Consider the following 18825-nt stretch of genomic DNA (forward strand, 5'->3'; position numbering starts at 1 on the left):
TTTAATGTTATTGTTTAATCAGTGGTTGGGGTGTTTTTCCTCTCTTGTGTTTGGCTGTTTTGCTCAGGTGTTTTGCCCGGGCCAGGCAGGATGATCCAGCAGCCCACAGCAGGCGCTGCCTGCCTGGCCGGATCCTCATGCCTGTCATGGCTGCGGCACCAGGGACTTGCTCTTGTCCCCACTCAGCTAATGAGTGTTATTAATGACAATTGCATCAGCCTGACACCCACTGAGTGGCTGATGTAGGGTGAGACATAGGAAGAGGGGTTTCCTGGGGGATCAGGTTATCTGTGCTGGCTGTCCCACTGTTAGTTCACAGCTGCCATAGAACTGCTGCTCCCTGTCACTCCCAGGGATAGCATGTGTCCTACAGCCCTTGCTTTACCCCAGATTCAGCAGGATGATGTAAAATGCCTTTCCCAGGACAGGAGAGGCAGAGACCTCTCAGGCACAGCCCAGCTCTGGGGTGGACTGGGGCAGAGAGGAGCAAGAGCAGCCAGGAAGTTGCAGGCCAAGTGACCGGCTCCTGCTTTCTCTTGGGCAGCTCTAGGAACGAGCCTCATCCTCGGACAGCGTGCTGGGGCAGGAGGCCGTGAGTGGGACAGTGGCTGTGGCGGGTTTGTAGTCCGCCCCGTGGAAGACCTGCCCGCCTGTGCCCACGGGGTCGGCGCAGGAGATGGGGCAGTCGTGGCTGTGCTGCCGGCTGTGCCCTCCTCCGGCCTGCAGGCACTCACGGCACCGCTTCCCGATCAGGTAGGTGGCCTCAATGATGTTCAGCACCACGCAGACGCAGGTGGTGACCACCATGAAGAGGGTGAAGATGTTCTTCTCGGTGGGCCGGGAGATGAAGCAGTCCACCACGTTGGGGCAGGGCGGCAGCTCGCACTTCACCACCCGGGGCAGGGTGTAGTTCCTGTAGAAGCGGTAGAAGATGTAGAGGAAGACCACGTCCACGCTGGCCTTGAAGATGAGGCTGAGCAGGTATGTCCACCAGAGCCCGCCCCGCTTCTTGCCAGGGTTGGGGTAGATGCAGCGATAGTTGTCCCCTTTGGTTTCACGGAGCCTCTGCTCCTTGGCCTCCCTGTAGGCCACGTGCATGATGACCAGGAGGGACGGACACGTCACCAGGATGAGCTGCAGGGCCCAGAGGCGGATGTGGGAGACAGGGAAGAAGTGGTCAAAGCAGACGTTGGTACAGCCTGGCTGCCGCGTGTTGCAATCAAAGTCCTTGTGATCATCGCTCCAAACCCTCTCGGCCGCCACGAGATAGACCAGCAGGCGGAAGATGAAGACGAGGGAGAGCCAGATGCGGCCGAAGGCTGTGGAGTACTTGTTGACACCACTGAGGAGCCCCTCGAACACCCCCCAGTTCATGGCTCCCCAATCCTGTCAGCCAGGCTGGGAAGAGAGAAGACACCGACACTGAAGAAGCAGCAAGAGGTCCCCTTCGGAGCCCCTGTGTGCCGCAAAGCACTGAGCCATGCTCCTGGCACCATCTCTGACTTGCGCTGCCACACCGGGACACCACTGACAGCACAGACCTGGGCTGGGTGACACGTCTCCTCCAAGCATTGTCCCTCACTCTGGGAACACGGGGACCCGACAACGCTCGTGGTTTCTGCTGCAGCCACAGCATCCTCCAGCCACCGCCACCTCCGGTGCGCGGCTCAGCCCCATCCCGCCCCAGCTCCCGCCTCGTTGCCCAGGTATTTGTTAATAATTTTCCTTACGTTGCCTGGCTCAGGCATACAACACATAGGAGCAGCTGGGGTGTGACTCACCCAGCTGTGCATCCTCTCCCATCACTGGAATCTGCGAGGAGCCCTGTGCCACTGCTCCGTGACCCCATGCCGTGCCCACGCACCGGGGAGCCCCACGGCTGGGCAGAGGCAGCGGCTGGGCTGGGGGGGCTGCACAGGGAGGGCTGCACAGCCCCTGCAACGCCGAGGAGCTGCCGTGGGGCCGCCAAAACAACCAAATGTCACCCGCCCCAGGCCCCTGCGTGGCCGATTTGAGCCCGGCTTGCATCGTGCCAGATAAACGCGCCCCGTGCGCCGTGGAGCTGCAGCAAAGCAGGACTCCCAGGGCTGCGTTTGGCGCTGGATCTCCTTAAATATTTTGCCTACCAGTGAAATAACAAGATCCCCCCTCGCTGAGGAGTGAACACATCCCCTGCTCTGCACATCTCGCCCACCTGCAGGCCTGGAGTGGCCACGGACACTCCCGGTCCCCGTCCCTCCCGTGGGAGCCGGTGGCGCTCATCCCACGGTGCCTCCCGGAGGAATGTGTAAAGCCCAGATTCCTCCTTCCACCGCACGCTGCCGGCAGAAGCGCAGGCCATGCCCTTCTCCCTGGTGTCAGGTTGGGCTGACGCACGTCCCCAGCGCCCTCCCCACCTCCTCGGGGCCGGGGGTCGCGGCAGAGGGGGTCCCCAAGGCCTCTCACCTGCGGGTGTCCCTGCGCGGTGCTGCCCAGGGCAGGAGCGCATCGCCTGGCGCAAGAGACAGCACATGAGTCACCCCCGCGCTCCTGGGAGCGAGGAGGAGATTCCCGGGGGAAGGGATGGAGGCTCCAGGCAGATCCCCACGTGCCCCATGGAATGCCACATTTCCCGAGGCGAAGGGCGGCCCCGCAGCGCTGCCGTGCAGGGAAGGGCTGAGCGCTCGGCCGTGGGAAGGGGTGGGAGCTCGGGGCTGTCTGTCCTCAGCTTCTGCAGGGATGATCAGCACAACCTAGGGTCCCTCCATGCCTTCGCTGCACCCATCTCCCCTTTCTCCAAAGTGGCCAAAGCCCTGGGAGTCCCTGCCCACCGCACTGGGAGCCTCTCAGCTCGACACCACCCTTTATAATCCTTTTTTATTGAAACTTTGCACAATGGCAAAAATTTAGCAGAGCCTTTATCTTTCACCACCCTCTGATAAGTGTGTGGCAGTCGATAATTTCACTGGCAATTAATTAGCTGCTTACCTGTGCTCCCCTCACCTGCAAGCTGCTACAAATCTCTTCCCCATCACCGCTCCTGGATCTCAGAATGTGGAGCCTACCCAAGATGCACCCTCATCTCAGAGAACTTCTTCTTTGAGGTCTGACCCCCATCTCACAGCTGTGGAGTGCAGGGATGGGAGTCAGAGGGGATGGGGTCCAAAGAGGCTTGGGGTGCAGGAGTTCAGGTACAGCTGGAGTCATCTGAGGAGCAAACACACGTTTCATTTGCAATTCTGCTGGGGTTTAGAAAAAAATGTAGACAAACAAATCTAAACAGCTGTAAAGTAAATTACCAGTGTTTGCGGATGGCTCCGGGGAAGAGTTCTGCAGTTTGAAATCAAACAAGCCCATTTTTATTTTTTTTTGACATGCTTGTGTAGTGGCTGTGCTGGGGAAGGGGGTTCCCCGGGGCTGTGTCCCCCATGGACAGGCAGGGGGGACCCAGAGTAGCACCCATCCACCAGCACCCTGTGGTAGGTGGGAACATGTTCTGCCCCACGTATCCCTAATTTTGTGTGTGTCAGAAGTGGCTCTTTGTGTCTTTCTGGGTTAAAATCCCGTCTTTTGGGGAGCTGCCACGTGTGACGGGCAGTTTCTGCTCTGGGTAGAAGGGGTAGGCCCCCTCCATCCCCCCACAGGTGAGTCTCCAGTGCAGGGGACACAAAGGTGTATTAATGGCAGCACTTTATCTTCCAGGAACAAGCCCCATTAGTACATTTTCACTACAACATGAAATATTAATAACACTTTGCATTTATATAGCGTCATTCATCCCGCAGTCACCAGCCAAGCCGCTGACATGAATCAAACACCACAGCCAGCTCTGGAGGAGACAGGTGAAAGGGATCAGACCCATTTTCCTGCTGCACACACTGAGGCTCAGGGTTTTCTCCAGGTCACCGGTGCCACTGAGGATGTTTTGGAGGAAAAAAACCCAAACACACAAGGCCAGGGACTGCTCTGACCTGGGCTCCCTCCTCCTCCAGCTGCTGCAACTGGTATTTCCTGTTCCTGATACTGTGCTGACAGTGCAGGGAGGGGAGTTAGGAAAGCTGTCAGCCCATGGAGAAGCAGGCCCTGACACAACCCGAGGGCTCCGGCAGCATGAAAGAGCAAGCAGAAAACCAGTGGGGAAAGAAAGGGCTCTTTTCATCTTATTTACGAGCCTTGTATTTAAACCCTCCTCCAGCTCCGTAGCACAGGGTGATTGCGAAGGCTTTTACACACCAGCTCAGCCGGACTCGCTCCTGCTGTCGGAAATGCCGCATGCAGATGCTGGTTAGCAGGGCAGAATCCCATGACTGATGATGGATAAGGACAGACAAACAAGTCCTGGGCAAAGTTCCGGAGCGCTGCTGAGCGGCAGGGAAGGGGTGTGCGCACAGCCCGGCAGCCCACTGCTTGCTGTCCCCAGTTCCATTGTTATTCCATGAAGAAGCCACCTTGTTTGCAGATAATTAAAAAACCCCAAACAGATTAGTGAAAATTAAACACCCAGAGCTGGCTGGATGTTGGCTCAGCCACCGGAGAGTCATGTGAGCATCTCCGGCTGCTGCTTCCAAACTGACCTGGCTCAGCCCCGGGACCCCCTTTCCTCAGCCTCATGGCTCCCCACTGCCCTGCCAGCTGCATTCCACATCACACGGGATTGTTTGGAAGTTCTTCCATGGAAAATCTGTGTTTGAGGACTGTCTGGATGAGAGCAGGCAAGCCCTCCCCGGCTCTGCCTGGTCGTGGCCATCTAACACGGCCAGTGCCCATTAATCCTGTATTTATACGTGAGGCTGCAGGGAGTAACCTCATTTCTAGGGAGACCTTAATTAATCACTGACTCAAACTGCCTCGATGAGGTGGTTTGCAGCCGAGGGGATAAATTGACATGGTCAGCAGTGGCTGAGGATGAGGATGAGGTTAGCAGGGACCTAAATCATGGCAGCTGATGGTGGTGAGCAGAGCAGGGAACAGGGTGAGCAGGGGACAGGGCGAGCAGGGGACAGGGCACATCTGTTCTGTGAAACCCTCCTCTGCACTGGGAGGCCGATGAATGGGACACAGGAGATGCTGCTGTGGCTGTTTGCCCCTAAAAAGGCAGAAATGAGTGTTCTCAGCCTGTGCAGACCATGCCTCTGCAACGGTGGCAAGGGAAAGATAAGGAGTACAAATTCCTTAGCAGGAGGGGACCGTGGGCAGTCACACAACCCCAAACCCTGGGCGGGGAGGGCTTGGGGGAGTCGATGCCTTCACAGCAGAAGAAGAGTCCAACCCAGTGGTTAGCCTGCTGTAAGTGCTGTGGATGGACCCAGCACTGCCTGTTTTGGGTTGTTTGGCCAAATAATCACCCTGCAAAGGACATCACCGCCCTTGCCACTGACCGTGGCAGCCTCCAAATGGGCGGCCCGCAGGTCAAAGTCTTTATATCCCATCACCGGTCTCCTGAGTCATGCCTGTCTCCTGACAAGTTGCATTCTTTTCAGATGGCAGCTAAACGGGAAAGAGGTCGCGCTCCCAATACGGCGACAATAGGACATGACAGCACTTTTCTGAGTGATTAAGCCTCAGGTGATGGCGGAGCTACAAGACGAGTGGCTGAATGCTGAAAGATTTTAATCACCTCAGACACGGCACCGCATCCTCACACTCCATCCTGCCAGGGTGGGTTTTTATTGCCAAACAGGAACCATAATAAAAATAATCCAGCCCAGCCTGTGCACCCACCCGTTAGTTACCCGTGCTGCTGTTAATAACCAGCCTGGGCAGCCTGGTGGCCCTCAAATATCCTTCTGCAATAAATCAGCGCTGATGCCTTAAAGTAACTGTCCGGGGCCGCCGGAGCTGACACTAGATGGCATTGGGAGAACGCGCGGCGCAGCACAGCCGCCTTCCCCGGAACAGTCTGGCAAAACAGAGCAGAAAACTCAGGATGACGGAGCAGAAAATGTCTCAGCTAGAGAGAGGCCACCAGCTCACCTCCATCCTCACATCCACCAGTGCATCTCCATCCTCACATCCACCAGTTCATCTCCATCCTCACATCCACCAGTTCAACTATATCCTCACATCCTTGAGTTCATCTCCATCCTCACTGTCCTCACTTCACCTCCATCCTCACATCCACCAGTTCATCTTCATCTTCACATTCCTCAGTTCACCTCCAACATCTCACTCACACTGAGAGCATGGTGCAGAGCTCAGGGCATTTCACCTCTCCCTGAGCTCATAAAATAGATTGTCCCCAAACTATTATTTTTTTCGCAATGAGAAGCTGCACTTGTGGCTCCCCAGAGCCCAACTGCCCCCAATGGAACCAGCACAACCCTTTGGGACCGGTGCCCTTACCTGGCAGGAGCAGGTGCACCTGGCCACCTGCAGAAGGGATGGTGAAGAGGAGTGGGGCTTTAAAGTGAGTCCCAAATTATGCTGCTGACTCCTCCATCCCCTGCTGACCCTGGCACCCTGCCAGCTCCCTTCACATGGAAGGGTTTTCCTGCTGCAGGCTGGGCTCCTGCTTGCCCTGCCTTGATCAGTCTCTCCCTGGAGATCAGCCCGTTTGTCTGTCTGTCCATCCCTCTGTCTCTTGCCTGGGTGCATCCCTGTCCCCAGGGCTACTGCAGACAGCTTCCTCCTGGGAGCAATCCCAGGATATTCTCAGTGGAGCAGCACAGCTCACTCGCCCTCCCAGACCGGCAAGTCGGCTTGGAGCCAGAAACTGTTTGCAGGCGCTGGCATCAATCTGGCTTTCCCCCCATCACTCCAGGCTCATTCTACCTGTCAGAGCCAGCCTCTCCTTCCCCCAAATCACCTCCCGCACCCCACTGAGCCGAGCTGACTTTGTCTCTTAATGCTGCATTGTGTCGGCAGCCCGAAAGCCACAATAGAGCTCCTGATTGCAGCTCTCTCCCTCCCAGCCAGCCCCAGCCTCGCCTGTCGGCCCTGCTGGCAGCACATGGCACACGGCTCTGGCCACAGCCCTGCCCTCCCACGGACACCCCAAAAGCCTCCATCCTCCGGCAAACTGCACATAGTTGGATTTTATGTCACTGTTCTTGCAGGGGAGTGTTGTAGGGGTGATGTTACAGGTTTTGGGGTGTGCACCTACCCCAGCTTACCCCCATGTTGTGGGGCGGGGGCTCTCCTACCCTGTTCTCCTTGCAGAGTAAAACACAAGAGAGCCAAGACTCAAATCCTCTCACAGGCACTTGAGCTGGAGAGCTCCACTTTTTTGGGGATCTCTGCCCAGGCAACCTGACATTACAGGATTCTTTCAAAGGCTAAAAACTTGCTCACATTGTAAGGACAATACCACATGAAAAACAACCAATCACCCCTCTCAGTTGGCTTGCACCTCTCCTGGAAACTCTGGGAAGCAGAAGTGAACTCTGAAAAGGGCTCAGACTTGGCTTGAAGCAAGAGATTTCACATCATCATGTCTTAAAATGTCAGCACTTTAATTAGCTCCATCTGAAGCTGGAGTGGGTTTGTCACCCCTCTTTGCTTTCCGTTCAGGTTGAGAAATTCACTCAGGCTGACCTTTTCCCTCCCAGACCCAAAAAAAGTCCCAAATCCATACGGGCATTTCCTAAAAATAGGACAAAATAGCCCCCCAAAAATACCAGCCAGCTGTAGGGATGATGTTGTACAGCATCACACCAATGCAGGGAGAAGGACTTCAGCTGAGAGGTGCCTGCCCTGGGAGAGCTGAGAGGATGGTCCCAGATTCTTGTGTCAGATTTTTCTCTTTTATCTCCTTCAGACACTGCTGCTAGGCTCCCTTCTTCCAAAGGGAACCCCCCAGTTAGATCAAGGTGTCCCCTGCTCAGTGTTTTCTACAGCATCGTTTAAATCTCCATCTCACACACCCTCTTCATTTTATTTTTTGTACCTGTACAGCTGCTGGAGCCATAACTTACACTCCAGGATAATTTCTTGCTCTAAAGGATACAGTGAACTTCTTCACAATTTGCTGACCAGCTGGGAGCACTTCTCCAGGTGGGATACTCTGGGTAATTATTTGATTTCAGCTGCTGGAGATGGTGGTTTGAGCCCACTTATCCTCTGTGTGTATGATAAATTAATGAAAGCAAAGCCAGAGGAAACACCTGAAAAAACACAGGGAAGTGGGAGGCCACGATGACCCACTGACGCTGTTGGGCTTCAGAATTGTGGTGCTGAGGTGTCACAACACCTCCAAGAGCTCTGCTCTTCCCACCAGGCTGTCTCCAGCACCACCTCTAAGAGCAGAAGCCACCAAAAGCCAGGGACCGCTGTCAGGAAGGGTCACAGGTGTGCCCATCATTGCCATGGCTGGGTGCCGTGGAAGGCTCAGGGATGTTTGGTTTGGGTCTGGCCTTGGCCAGGGGCCCATTGAGCACCTCCTGGGGGATGGGCTGGTGCCATCCCTCTGCCTTCTTGGCGTGACAGAGCAGCACTTGGTCTCTGCAGAGCGAGGCAAAACTCCAAGCCAGAGAAACGCCTTCCTCAGAGCCTGATAATTCTTCAGCACGTCAGAGGAAGAAGAGCGGCATCAAAAGCATCCTGGCTGCCTCCCCGCTCATTGCCGGCGAGCCTGGAGCCCTGGCCTCGCGGCGCTCAGGCTTTGGTGGAGCGTGACACTCATCTGCGGCGTGCCACGCAATTATGGCTGGGAAAGGAAGGGGCAGATCTCCCTGGGCGGGGGAAGAATGAGAGCCAGCCGCCTTTCATCCGCACCCCACTGGCCGCCGCCTGCCGCTCGCTATTCTTATCCCTCCTGATCAAGGCGAAGCATTTCCTCCTCCTGCCATTGAAGCCCTGACATGGCTCGTGCAGCGCGGAGAACCGGCGGCCGCGCCGAACCACGATGGGCCTCCCCGGCCCATGCTGCGGGCCACGACCCTGCCAGGATGGCTTCCGTGCTCAGAGAGCACCTGGTGAGGATGGGTATTGATGTGGAGATGCGGGTGCAGCTCCAGCACTTCCCGCCTGCTGAGGAAGGTCAGCCTTGGCTCATGCTTGATGTGGGAAATGCCGGAGTGAAGGCGAAGGCGGCAGCAGAGGGAAGGCTCCTGCACTCGCGTTGGTGCCACACAGAGGTTGTTCCTTAGGGAAGAGGAGGAGAGGAGCTCTGGGAGGGAAATTTGGTCATTGGGATTTGAAAATTCTCTTGTGCTTTCATGAGAGAGACTCAGGCTCTTGTTTTTTGCTTGGGTGACTTTGCCCCCAACTTTAGTCTTCGTGAGGAAAAGAAGATCCCATGAGTTACCCCTCGAGGTTATGTCCTGCTACCCTGCAAGAGGATGGAAGTTACCGTTAGCATCAGCCATGGTGCCTTGGTGGTGAGGAGAAACACCTCCCCAAGAGCCTGTGTCCATCCCATCCCCACAGCAGAGGCCAGTGGCCAGGCCAGAGGGTGTAACACAAGAGCAGCCAGTGCCTGAAGAAGGTAACTGGGCCCATCTCTGCTAAAGTGAAGCAGACAGCAGAGCTGTCCCAGGGCCCAGGAACCTCTGAGCAGGAGAGCCCACACTGCCCTGGGGATGCTCAGAGCTCATATCTGCTACAGGGTCACTTCCCTTGTGCTGACTCTTCCAGGCTGCCTTTGCCACTCTCTGGTTCTTACACACTTCTCCAGGAATTAACCAAGCCCAAGGTTTCTGGAGATGCTGGAAGAGAAGCAATGGGCAGGTCTCCAAAAGGCAGCTCCCCCTGCCCTCAGAAGCAGAGCCAAGCCAGGACTGCAGCCCCCAAACAACCCCAGGCTGGGCTGGAGAGACTCCACTGAACATGACCTGCTCCACCACCATGTCAGGCTCCCACCTCTCCTCCAGCCTGTCTGCAAACAGAGGCTTCTGAGCACCTTCTCTGTGCTGATAGAGCTGCAGGAAATCAACTTCATTACCCTGAAGGACCAGGAGCTCTTCCCACATGTCAGGGATCCGGCAGAGAAATAAAAGTCCAGTCAAAATTCATTCTTTAGTTTGTTCCCAGGGAACTCCTCACCACCAACCCCAAGCTCCATGAGGACTTGTGCTCATGGATGAAGCCTTATGTTTCAGGATCCAGGGCTGCTCTCTCCCAAGCTCCAGGGTTACACGTGCTTCGTCCTCTCAGAGTTAAGGATTTTTGTCCTGTGGTACTGGGGAGATGCTGAGGTAGAACAGCCCCATGGAGAGGAAAGCAGCTTCTTCCCACACCTCCTTGCACTGGGCTCCTTGCTGCAGGTCCATGCCTGACTGCAATCAATGTAACCTTTTAAAATTAATCTGCTTTCTCTCCTCTTTTGCACACAAATACAGTTGCTGAAATTCCTCAATTTCCATGACATTTGGGGAAAAAAATTGTGCCTCAGTGGAATGCTCTCTTTACACTACAGATGTCATTACTTTAAAGGGAAATTAAAGTAAAGGTAGTGTGTATTTTCTTTTTTTTTTTTTTGCCTGTGATATTGGAAAATAAAGGTTCTTTCTCCCCCCTGCACTGCTGTAAGCTCAAGCAACTGCCAAGTGGAACGAGCAGAGCAGCCAGGACAGCCAGGGTCTGCTCCCAGTGCTCCAGCCATCCTGCTCTGGAGCTGGGGGGAAATCCCTGCTAAAAGTTCATGGCCAAAGGTCGGTCACTGGAGAGCCAGGGCAGCAGCCTCAGCATGAGCACAGGGAGCTTCTGCCTTCTGCTCTGGCTTCTGATTTCTCCATACAGGAGAAATCAATCTGTACAGGCTCTCAATCACCCACCGTGGGGTAGGGAGAGGCAGCAGCTCCTGGCTGATGGATTGGGGAGGAAAGGCTGACAGCCCAAATTCACACATCACTCTGCTGTTGGACCTAAAATACAAAGTGCAGGCTTTTTTCCCTGTTTTCCAAAAGCAAAGCCCTGGTCACTCCTCACCCCCTCCAGCCCTGGAGGGGACCAGGAGCTGTGGCCTGTGTGTTGCAGGAACAGAGCTGGACCAGGATGTAAAGGGACATGGTGTCAGCCAGCTTGTTCCCACGGGCACATCTGTAAAACAAAATCTGAATGGAGGAGGGAGGAGGGTCCTCATCCATGGAAAGGGTGGGAGATGCTTCCTCCTTCAGAGGTAAACATGAACTCCCAGTCAAGGTGGACCTGTTGTGCTCCAGGACAGCAGCCAGAACTCCATCTGCCTCGGGGAGAGAAGGAAAAGGGTTTAAACAGCTAATTTAGGCTTTGTGTTTTCCTCAGGCTCACCCTCCATCCAGTAATCACCACACTGTGCTCTGTGTCCTGCCCAGAGCAGTCCCATTCCCACAGAGCCACCTCTGCCACACCGAGCAGGGACACTGCCATGCCTGGGAGTGTCTTTCTGTGCACACCCCCTATTTCTGGGCATCTCAGGATGCAGGTGTCTGGGCAGAGGACATGGGCAGGGCAGCAGGACCCCCATGGACCACACAAGAGCTTCTGTGGACCTCAGAGGAGGATGGAAAGGGCAGCACAGGGCAGGACAGCGATGCCCAGGCAGGCATGGTGAGGAATTTGCAGTGTCCCACAATGTCCCCAGCCCCCTGGCATGTGCAGGATGCTGCCACTCCCCATACAGCCCTCCAGCCACTCCTCAGTCCCAGCGTGGAAGACGGGGCTGGATTGCCTGGAACAAACCCAGCATCCTGCTCCTTCTCTTTCCCAGGCTAATTTTATCCTCCTCCCAATGACAGATTGAGGGCTTCAAAACCCAGCCCCGTGAACTCTCTCCTGCTTCCACGCCATGGAAATTGCTGTGGTTCAAAATGGGAGAGCAATTTGCAAAACAAATAAGTCTCCGATTAGCTAACGAGTGTCGGGCTGACCTTACAGGGACCCCTTCATTAGGAGACACTGAGCACCGATTAACTGCTCTGGGATGGAGGGAGCTACTTCAGGCTGGTTTAATGAATTAAATATATGCTCCTATTTGGCTCCTAATGTTAAAAAAATGTTAAGTACAGTAATTGTCACGTTCCCGAAGTCAGTCATCTCCCTACCTCGCAGTTCACCGAGACTTTCCCTTTCCCAGCACCAAAATTTAATTTGTTAATTTGCTCCTGGTGTCACGGTGTTTCCCTCCATTAACAGCAGCCCATCAAAGTGCTCTGCTCAGGGAGCTTTCCTCCAGGTCTCCTCCTGCTCTCCAGGAATATTCCAGCACTTGGATTGCTCCAGGCCTTGTCCTGGCCATCAGCTCCTTCTGGGCTGTGTCTTCTCCTCTCCTGTTTCTCCTTGTCACACAGGACAAGAGGAAATGGGCTCGAGCTGTGCCAGGGGAAGGTCAGGTTGGAATTTCTTCAGGAAAAGGGCTGTCAGGCATTGGGACTGCTTAGGGGGGTTTGGAGTGCCCAGCCCTGGAAGTGTCCAAGGAAGGACTGGATGTGGCACACAGGTGAGGATCCGGTAGGGGTTGGACTTGATGCTTTTCCAACCAAAATGACTTGGGAAAAGAAAACAGAAAGGGAAAAACCAATGACAAGGGAACAGTGGAGTAATCAAATGCCTGATTGTCCTGGCCATGGGCTGTCCTGAAGCCCTGCCCATGGGTCTGTAAATTCACACCTTTCATTGATGTGCCTCTGTCTGCTGTGTAATTTAATTACCACACGCTTAGAAGATTAAATCCACGATTAAAAGAATTTATATGGATTAGCACAGGGTGATTTTAAATCACTGCCAGCTCACAGCAAAGCAAATGTGCAACCTGCAGCATGAGCAGCAGTGCTGGGAAGGGCTGGGAGGAGACCCTGGCCCTGCTCTGTGTGCCAGGAGAGCTGGGTATGGGGGAGCAGGGAGCCCCCAGCCCCTTCCCAGCAGAGCTGGCTCCATGACGGGCCCTGCCACGGACAGGAGGGATTCACCTGCCCAGCACACTCCTCTTCTGCTCCATCACTCCATCACACCCATATCTGGTGAAAACATTCATCTCTTAGTCCCCAAATGTGGATTTTAGTCCTTTTTTAAGCCAATCTGTTACTTTTCTTAAAACACTTATTAGATGTGGCTTTGTGGGGGAAGGAAAGAAGCTGGATGGGAGGAAAAGTAAAGAATGCAAACTGGGAAGATTTATGACATCAGCTGGTTTAAATTGAATTCCCAGGCCTCCAGCTAAAGTTCTGCCCCAGAAAGCTTTATTGTTTCCCTCTCTGGGGCGAGAGGGAGAATGTGAAATTCATTTTTCTATGCTGTGTGGGGAAGGGAGAATCACAGGCAGCTTTTTCATCAAATGGCTTCTTCCAAATCAGCCATTTGCAAATCTTCATCCCTTCATCCAAGCAGCCACCTCACCTGGCTGGTGTGATCACCCCAAACTGGGCAGGTGTGGAGACTGTGGGTCCAGGGAAAATCCTGGAGCAGTGCCCAGGTGGCCCCTACCCTCTCTCTGCTCCCAGGAGCGCAGGAACACTGCTCCAGCACGTCCCTGACAGAGGGACGTGGTCAGAGACGCTGGCCAAGAATGCTCAGGCAGCCATCTGCTCCCAGCATGGCCAGGCAGGGACACAGAGAAGTTCTTCCCAGCCTCCATCCTGCAGAGGATGGATCTGTTGTTTTGATGCCTTAGGATTTAGGGTTTTAAACCCAAGGACAACCTTTCTGTCTCAGGCCCCAAGAGATATCAACAACAGTGAATTAGAGGGGGCAAACTTGGAGTAAATGACTTCATTACCTAAAACCATAATTGGAGGGTTAACCCTTGATATATAAATGGACTGAAGTTATAACTGTATGAAAAACTCCTGACTGTTGTCCGCCTTGAGTGTAGCTCCTCGGAGACTTCTGACTGCCCAAGGTGTATCTATTGAAAGCCTGCAATAAAAACCCACTTTTATTCTTTTAATTCTGTCTAGCCTCTGTTCTAGGTAGCCACTCTAAGGCATCAGTTTCCCTGTGCAGGATGGCAGCACGATGCCAGGCCCTGTGCAATCTGTTTGATTTGAAATATTAGTGAAGAGATTAGAAACAGTGCTCATGATTTCGTGATGCATATGGTAATTAAAGTGTTACATTGCAATTATGATGTAATTAAACTGTGGGATGCTCTTCAAGATGCAATTGCCACTCATTTGCATAACTGACGGATTTGCTTATTAGCACCCTTTTAATATATGTATTAAAAAGAGCATCAAGAGCCTTGGCTACAGAAGCAGCGTTCCATCTTCCTCCAGTAAGCTGCAGGGCCTGTTCTGCTGCTTCCCAGCACCCACTGCTGCTGCTGCATTCCCTGCCTGGGGCTCTCCCCCAGCAGCACTCAGGAGTGGCTCTGCCCGCTGACAGCCCCTTAAATTCCAGCTCCAGCTGGAGCAGACACACCTTCCTGCATGGCCACCTTCTCACTGGGGCTCCCCAAGCAGCTCCTGAGCAGCCTCTTGGTCACTCCCCTCTTCACAAAACTCTGCCACGCTCCGTATCACTGTGCCCTTATTCCAGAGGAAGAGGTTTTCTCCTTTTCCAGCTGCCCTCAACCAGTTCTCAGTCATTCACCCTTTCAAGGAAGCTCTTTGAGGGTCCCTGTTTGGAAAGCCACCAAGCCTGGTGTTTCCAAGCAATTCATACAAATGCCTACGTGCTACAGCCACCAGCTGTGCTCATCCAGCACTGCCATGGAAAGGCACCTGCTCTGTGCCACCCCAGTCAGTTACCCTCACTCATAAAGAACATTTCTGGAGCTGTAGATTCCTGTAGGTATCAAAAAAAACCCACCTTAAAAATCAGACTAGTTTATTTCCTCTTTGAACTCACCAGAGCTCCCTCTGAGGAGCTAAAATAAAACTAATCTCAGCACTGGGCTGTCCATAGCCTTGTCCCCATCTCATGGCTGGAAGTGGGTGCAACACGAGGCAGGAACGTGGGAACACAATGTGGCAGCCAGGGAGAGAAAATCATCACTGAAAGCCAAGTCCTGTGTGTGGACCTTGCTTTTATCTTGAACAGGCCATGCCTTAAAACATCCCTGACTGCTGGTAATGCCTCAATCTGCCTCACTGAACTGCGTGCAAGAAAAGGGAAAAGGACTTTTCAAATGGTTCCTTTTACTTGCTGCTTTTAACCTGCAATGGCGAACACAAGATTCCTGAAAAACATGATGTCTGGTGTTCTGCAGGATCGGATCAATTGGGAAAACAGTGGTGCTGCTTGAAGAGGATGATGGGTTGGACTCTGTGGAGTGTTTTGTCCCCTGCCTGGTGAGATCCCAGAGAATATACCCAGGTTTAAAGCTCCAGGGAGCAATCCCACCATCCAACCTGAGAGCTGTTGAGTGAAGAGGCTGCTGCTTCCCCCCACAAACCATTCCATGATGGCTGTGGGAGGTGACAGGTGATGGAGGTCTACATCAGTGAGGTCAAACACCAGCTCATAAATCACCAGCCCCCTGTGAGCCAGCATCTCCTAGCAAAAAACATTTACAGTCATTTAGAGGAAAAGCTTTTTCCCTTCTCTCCGAGCTACAACAGATCTATGATAGGGCTTTTCAAACTTCAGCATCCCCCTGGCAGCCTGTGTTAGGCCTGGAGGTGGAAATGAATGATTTCTCAGCAGATTAAAAGATCTGTGTGACAGCAGAGCAGTGCTGTGCTCACAGCCCTGGGAGCACTGAGCAGAAGCTGGGCTGGTATCTGGAGGGCACCCTTGGGGCTCACTCCCCCTGGCAGAGCCACCTGGGACCCCAAAACGAGCCTCAAGCAGCCTCCAGTGCCCTCCCTTTGCCACTTATTTTGGTTTGGTTGGGAAGCTGTAGATGCTTGCTAATTAAAATTGATGTTGTGTTCACCAGAGCCCAATTCCACATCGAGCTCCTGTTGCTTCCTTCTCCGCGAGAGCAGGTCTGCCATATTTAGCCAACTTTTAAACTCATTAGCAGAGGCAGATGCTTGAATCCGCAGTCCCTAATGACTGTAAATGAGAGTATTAGTTTATTGACTGATGGCCTAATTGTTGCCACCACGACCACAAGCGACAGCTCGAAGCACAAGCGCTGTCTGCATGCTGAAGGACACCCAGCCTGGGGGGGAGAGGGACAGAGGGACACTGCTGCCAGGCCTGCAGCCAGGCCAGAGGGACCAGCAGCCCTCAGGATGTGATCCACATGCAGATGACTCCAGCAGGTGAACAGTAAAGCAGAAGTTAATTAAATTACACAGAAGTCAGAGCTTTGGAGTGCGTGTTGATGTGTGACCTTTGCAGGGTGACTTGACTTCCCCGTGCTCTCTGCATGGTAATGAAGAGCCTGTTGGGGCCTGGAGCAGCAGTGAGTGCCATCCCTGCTTCCCTCCTCTTTCGGTGTCCATGGAAGTGTAGATGAGTGGGAGGAGGCAGTCAGAGTTTGGTTGCTGTGCAGTCCTGCCCTGCTGGGAGATGTGCCTCGGTGACCACCAGCTCCACTCCTGTCCAGACCCTGATGGACACACCAGAGTCATTAACTGTGGCTGTGCTTTAATTAAAACATCTCCAACCTGCCCTGACTCACATGGGCACAAATACCCTCAAAATGAAGAGTGCCTGACCATGTCCCTGGATGCCCCATGGAGCAGCGACAGACCTAAGCCATGGGAAGACAGTCTGGGGATGCTGTTAGGAAGACAAGATGAATTGCAGCCTATTTTTGGCCACTATTTTATTGGAAGTGAGACCAAGAGCTGCCACACAGAACCTGTGGGAGCTGCTGCATCATGGATCTGAACCCCCAAAATCTGACACAGCATCGTGCCTACCCAGCCAACCCTGGGGAAGGGAAACAGCCATGGAGAAAGTAGTGTTTGCCTTAGGGGATTGGTGGATGTTTCCCCAACACCTAGAAATCAACAGAAAAAAACAGATTTACTGGAGGATTTAAGAGGCATCAAATTGCCTGGATACTGGATCCTGTAACTACCCAAAAAGTAATTATAAAAGCAAGAAATCTGTCTTGGCTAAGCAGGTGGATGGGAAATTGGAAATCCATTTGTGAGAGACTTTCTGCTTTCTAACAAGGCAGGTTACAGCTCAGCCCTGCTCTCTGCTGCTCCTGATGCTCCTGCCTGCCCTGGAGGAGAATGGAGTGGTGGCTCCTGGCATTCCCAGCACTGTGGTGCTCACTCCTGGCCTCCACACGGCTGCCCACCACTCCAGATGGCTGCACATGCCTGTCCCCCAGGTCCCCAGTCACTTGCACAGGTTCTGCTCTCCCCTGGCAGCCGCTCAGCTCCTCCTCTCAGGCCAGGGATGAGATTTGAGCTTCCCAGAAAACCTCTCCTGCTGGGGAACTGGAACCCTCAATCCCTCCTGACAGCACTGTGGGATCTGGCTGATGGAGTCAGCTGGGCTTTGACACCACTAAACCAGCCCCCTGTCAATGAGAAATCTACTTTGAAATCACCTCTGGGGTTTTTTTCTCTTGGGAAAAGGCTGAGAAAAATTAATAAAAACAAAAAACCTCCTCTATAATCCCCAAATCCAAATTTCTTTGCACAGATTCTCTCTCAGCCCACTGGTGCATTGCAAGGACTTGTAATTAGCAGTGTAGAAGCCTTTTGCTGCTGTAACTGTTTCTTTGGGGTCTGGGAGGAGATTGGTTGTGCTGGAAGCGAGAGAGATTTTGCTGGAGTATGAAAAGCAAAGCCATTTAGTTTAGGTAACATCTCTGGAGCTCTAGGGGTCAACAACGAGAACTCCAGGAAAATAGTTTTCAGGGCAGGATGGTCTGGAGAAAAGAGAGGAACAAAGAACTGAGAAAATGCATTTATTAGATGTTCAATTTACCCTCTCCCAGGCTGTCTGCTCCTTTTCAGTCACCAAATAGGAACAGTGGGGAAGAAGGAACAGTGGCAGTGCTGCTGGAGTCACCGAGCAGGCAGGGAGCAGGGAAAACTGAGCCAAGGGAATGCAATAGCAACAGTGGGTTTGAACTGCAAAAAACTGCAAGAGGAAGGGGTGAGAGCTGAAATCAGCAGGAGAATCCTGGTGGCAGCAAGGCCCTGGCTTGGCAGATTTATCCTGGCACGGTGATCACGGCCCTGAGGCTGCCAGAGCTCCAGGAGCATTGGGAGCACAGGGTGGGATTGTTGGGGTGGCTGTGCAGGGCCAGGAGCTGGCCTGGATGACCCTTGTGGGTCTCTTCCAGGGGGATATTCCATGATTCTCTGGTCTGTTCTGCTCTAGCCACACACAGCCCCATGAGCTCCCTCTCCCTCAGTCACTCAAGAAACTTCCATTCATGGTCTCTCCCTTGCAGGCAACATTTCTCTCTGCAATAATCCTAGTAACTCTGCATTTTTGTGTTTTTGACAAGAAAAAGGGCAGGTTGGAGCTCTCCCTGTGTAAATCAGCTCATTAATGCTGTGTACGGAGGGCTTTGGTGCTGTGCAGCAGGCAGGGAACAGAGGCAGGGAACAAAGACAGATGTACCTGAAATATCCCTCACTGTGGAATCACAGCAGCGCTGTCCCGAGTGCTGGGGCTGGAGACATCAAAAAGGATGATGGATGTGGTTGGTAAGTGGAGGAGTGATACTACAGCAAGAGGTGACCTTGACCCAGAAGATTTCTTCTTCTTTGTTTTTTCGTTCCACCTCTCAGCACCATGGGGCAACCGTTGTTTTTTTCAAAGGCAAGTTCTGGGCTCCAAAGAAATGAATTCCTAAACGTTTATCACAACTTGCCTGGGGGGATGTGAAATACAAGAGGAAATCTCCCCCTCTCTGCCTCCCACTGCACCCTACCCTGAATTTGGCAGGAAAAGTCATTTGAGTGATCTTAGCAGAATCAGAACAAGCATTTTCTGCTCTTTAAGGACCCATAAACCGCTTCAGCAGTTCGAGGGTTTTTATCTGACTTCTTCTACATTAGCCATTTAAATGAAAACATTTATAATTAATTAAACAAATCATTTCCTCTCCCCCCCTCCCTG

The 18825-nt window shown here is 53.3% G+C and overlaps 1 protein-coding gene across 1 annotated transcript; it reads right to left on the bottom strand.

Annotated features, from left to right (window-relative positions):
* LOC111939188 (gap junction beta-5 protein-like) lies at positions 1–2595 on the bottom strand. The gene is made up of 2 exons (XM_023941302.2): positions 2446–2595; positions 1–1398 (listed from the first exon to the last, which is right to left on the bottom strand). The coding sequence occupies exon 2, from the start codon at positions 1372–1374 to the stop codon at positions 547–549; it is 828 nt and encodes a 275-aa protein (XP_023797070.1). The 5' UTR covers positions 1375–1398; positions 2446–2595; the 3' UTR covers positions 1–546.
* Between the last annotated feature and the right edge of the window lie 16230 nt (positions 2596–18825).

The sequence above is a fragment of the Cyanistes caeruleus genome, chromosome 26 (genome assembly GCF_971803275.1).
Source record: "Cyanistes caeruleus chromosome 26, bCyaCae1.hap1.1, whole genome shotgun sequence".
In the NCBI taxonomy this organism is placed as follows: domain Eukaryota; kingdom Metazoa; phylum Chordata; class Aves; order Passeriformes; family Paridae; genus Cyanistes; species Cyanistes caeruleus.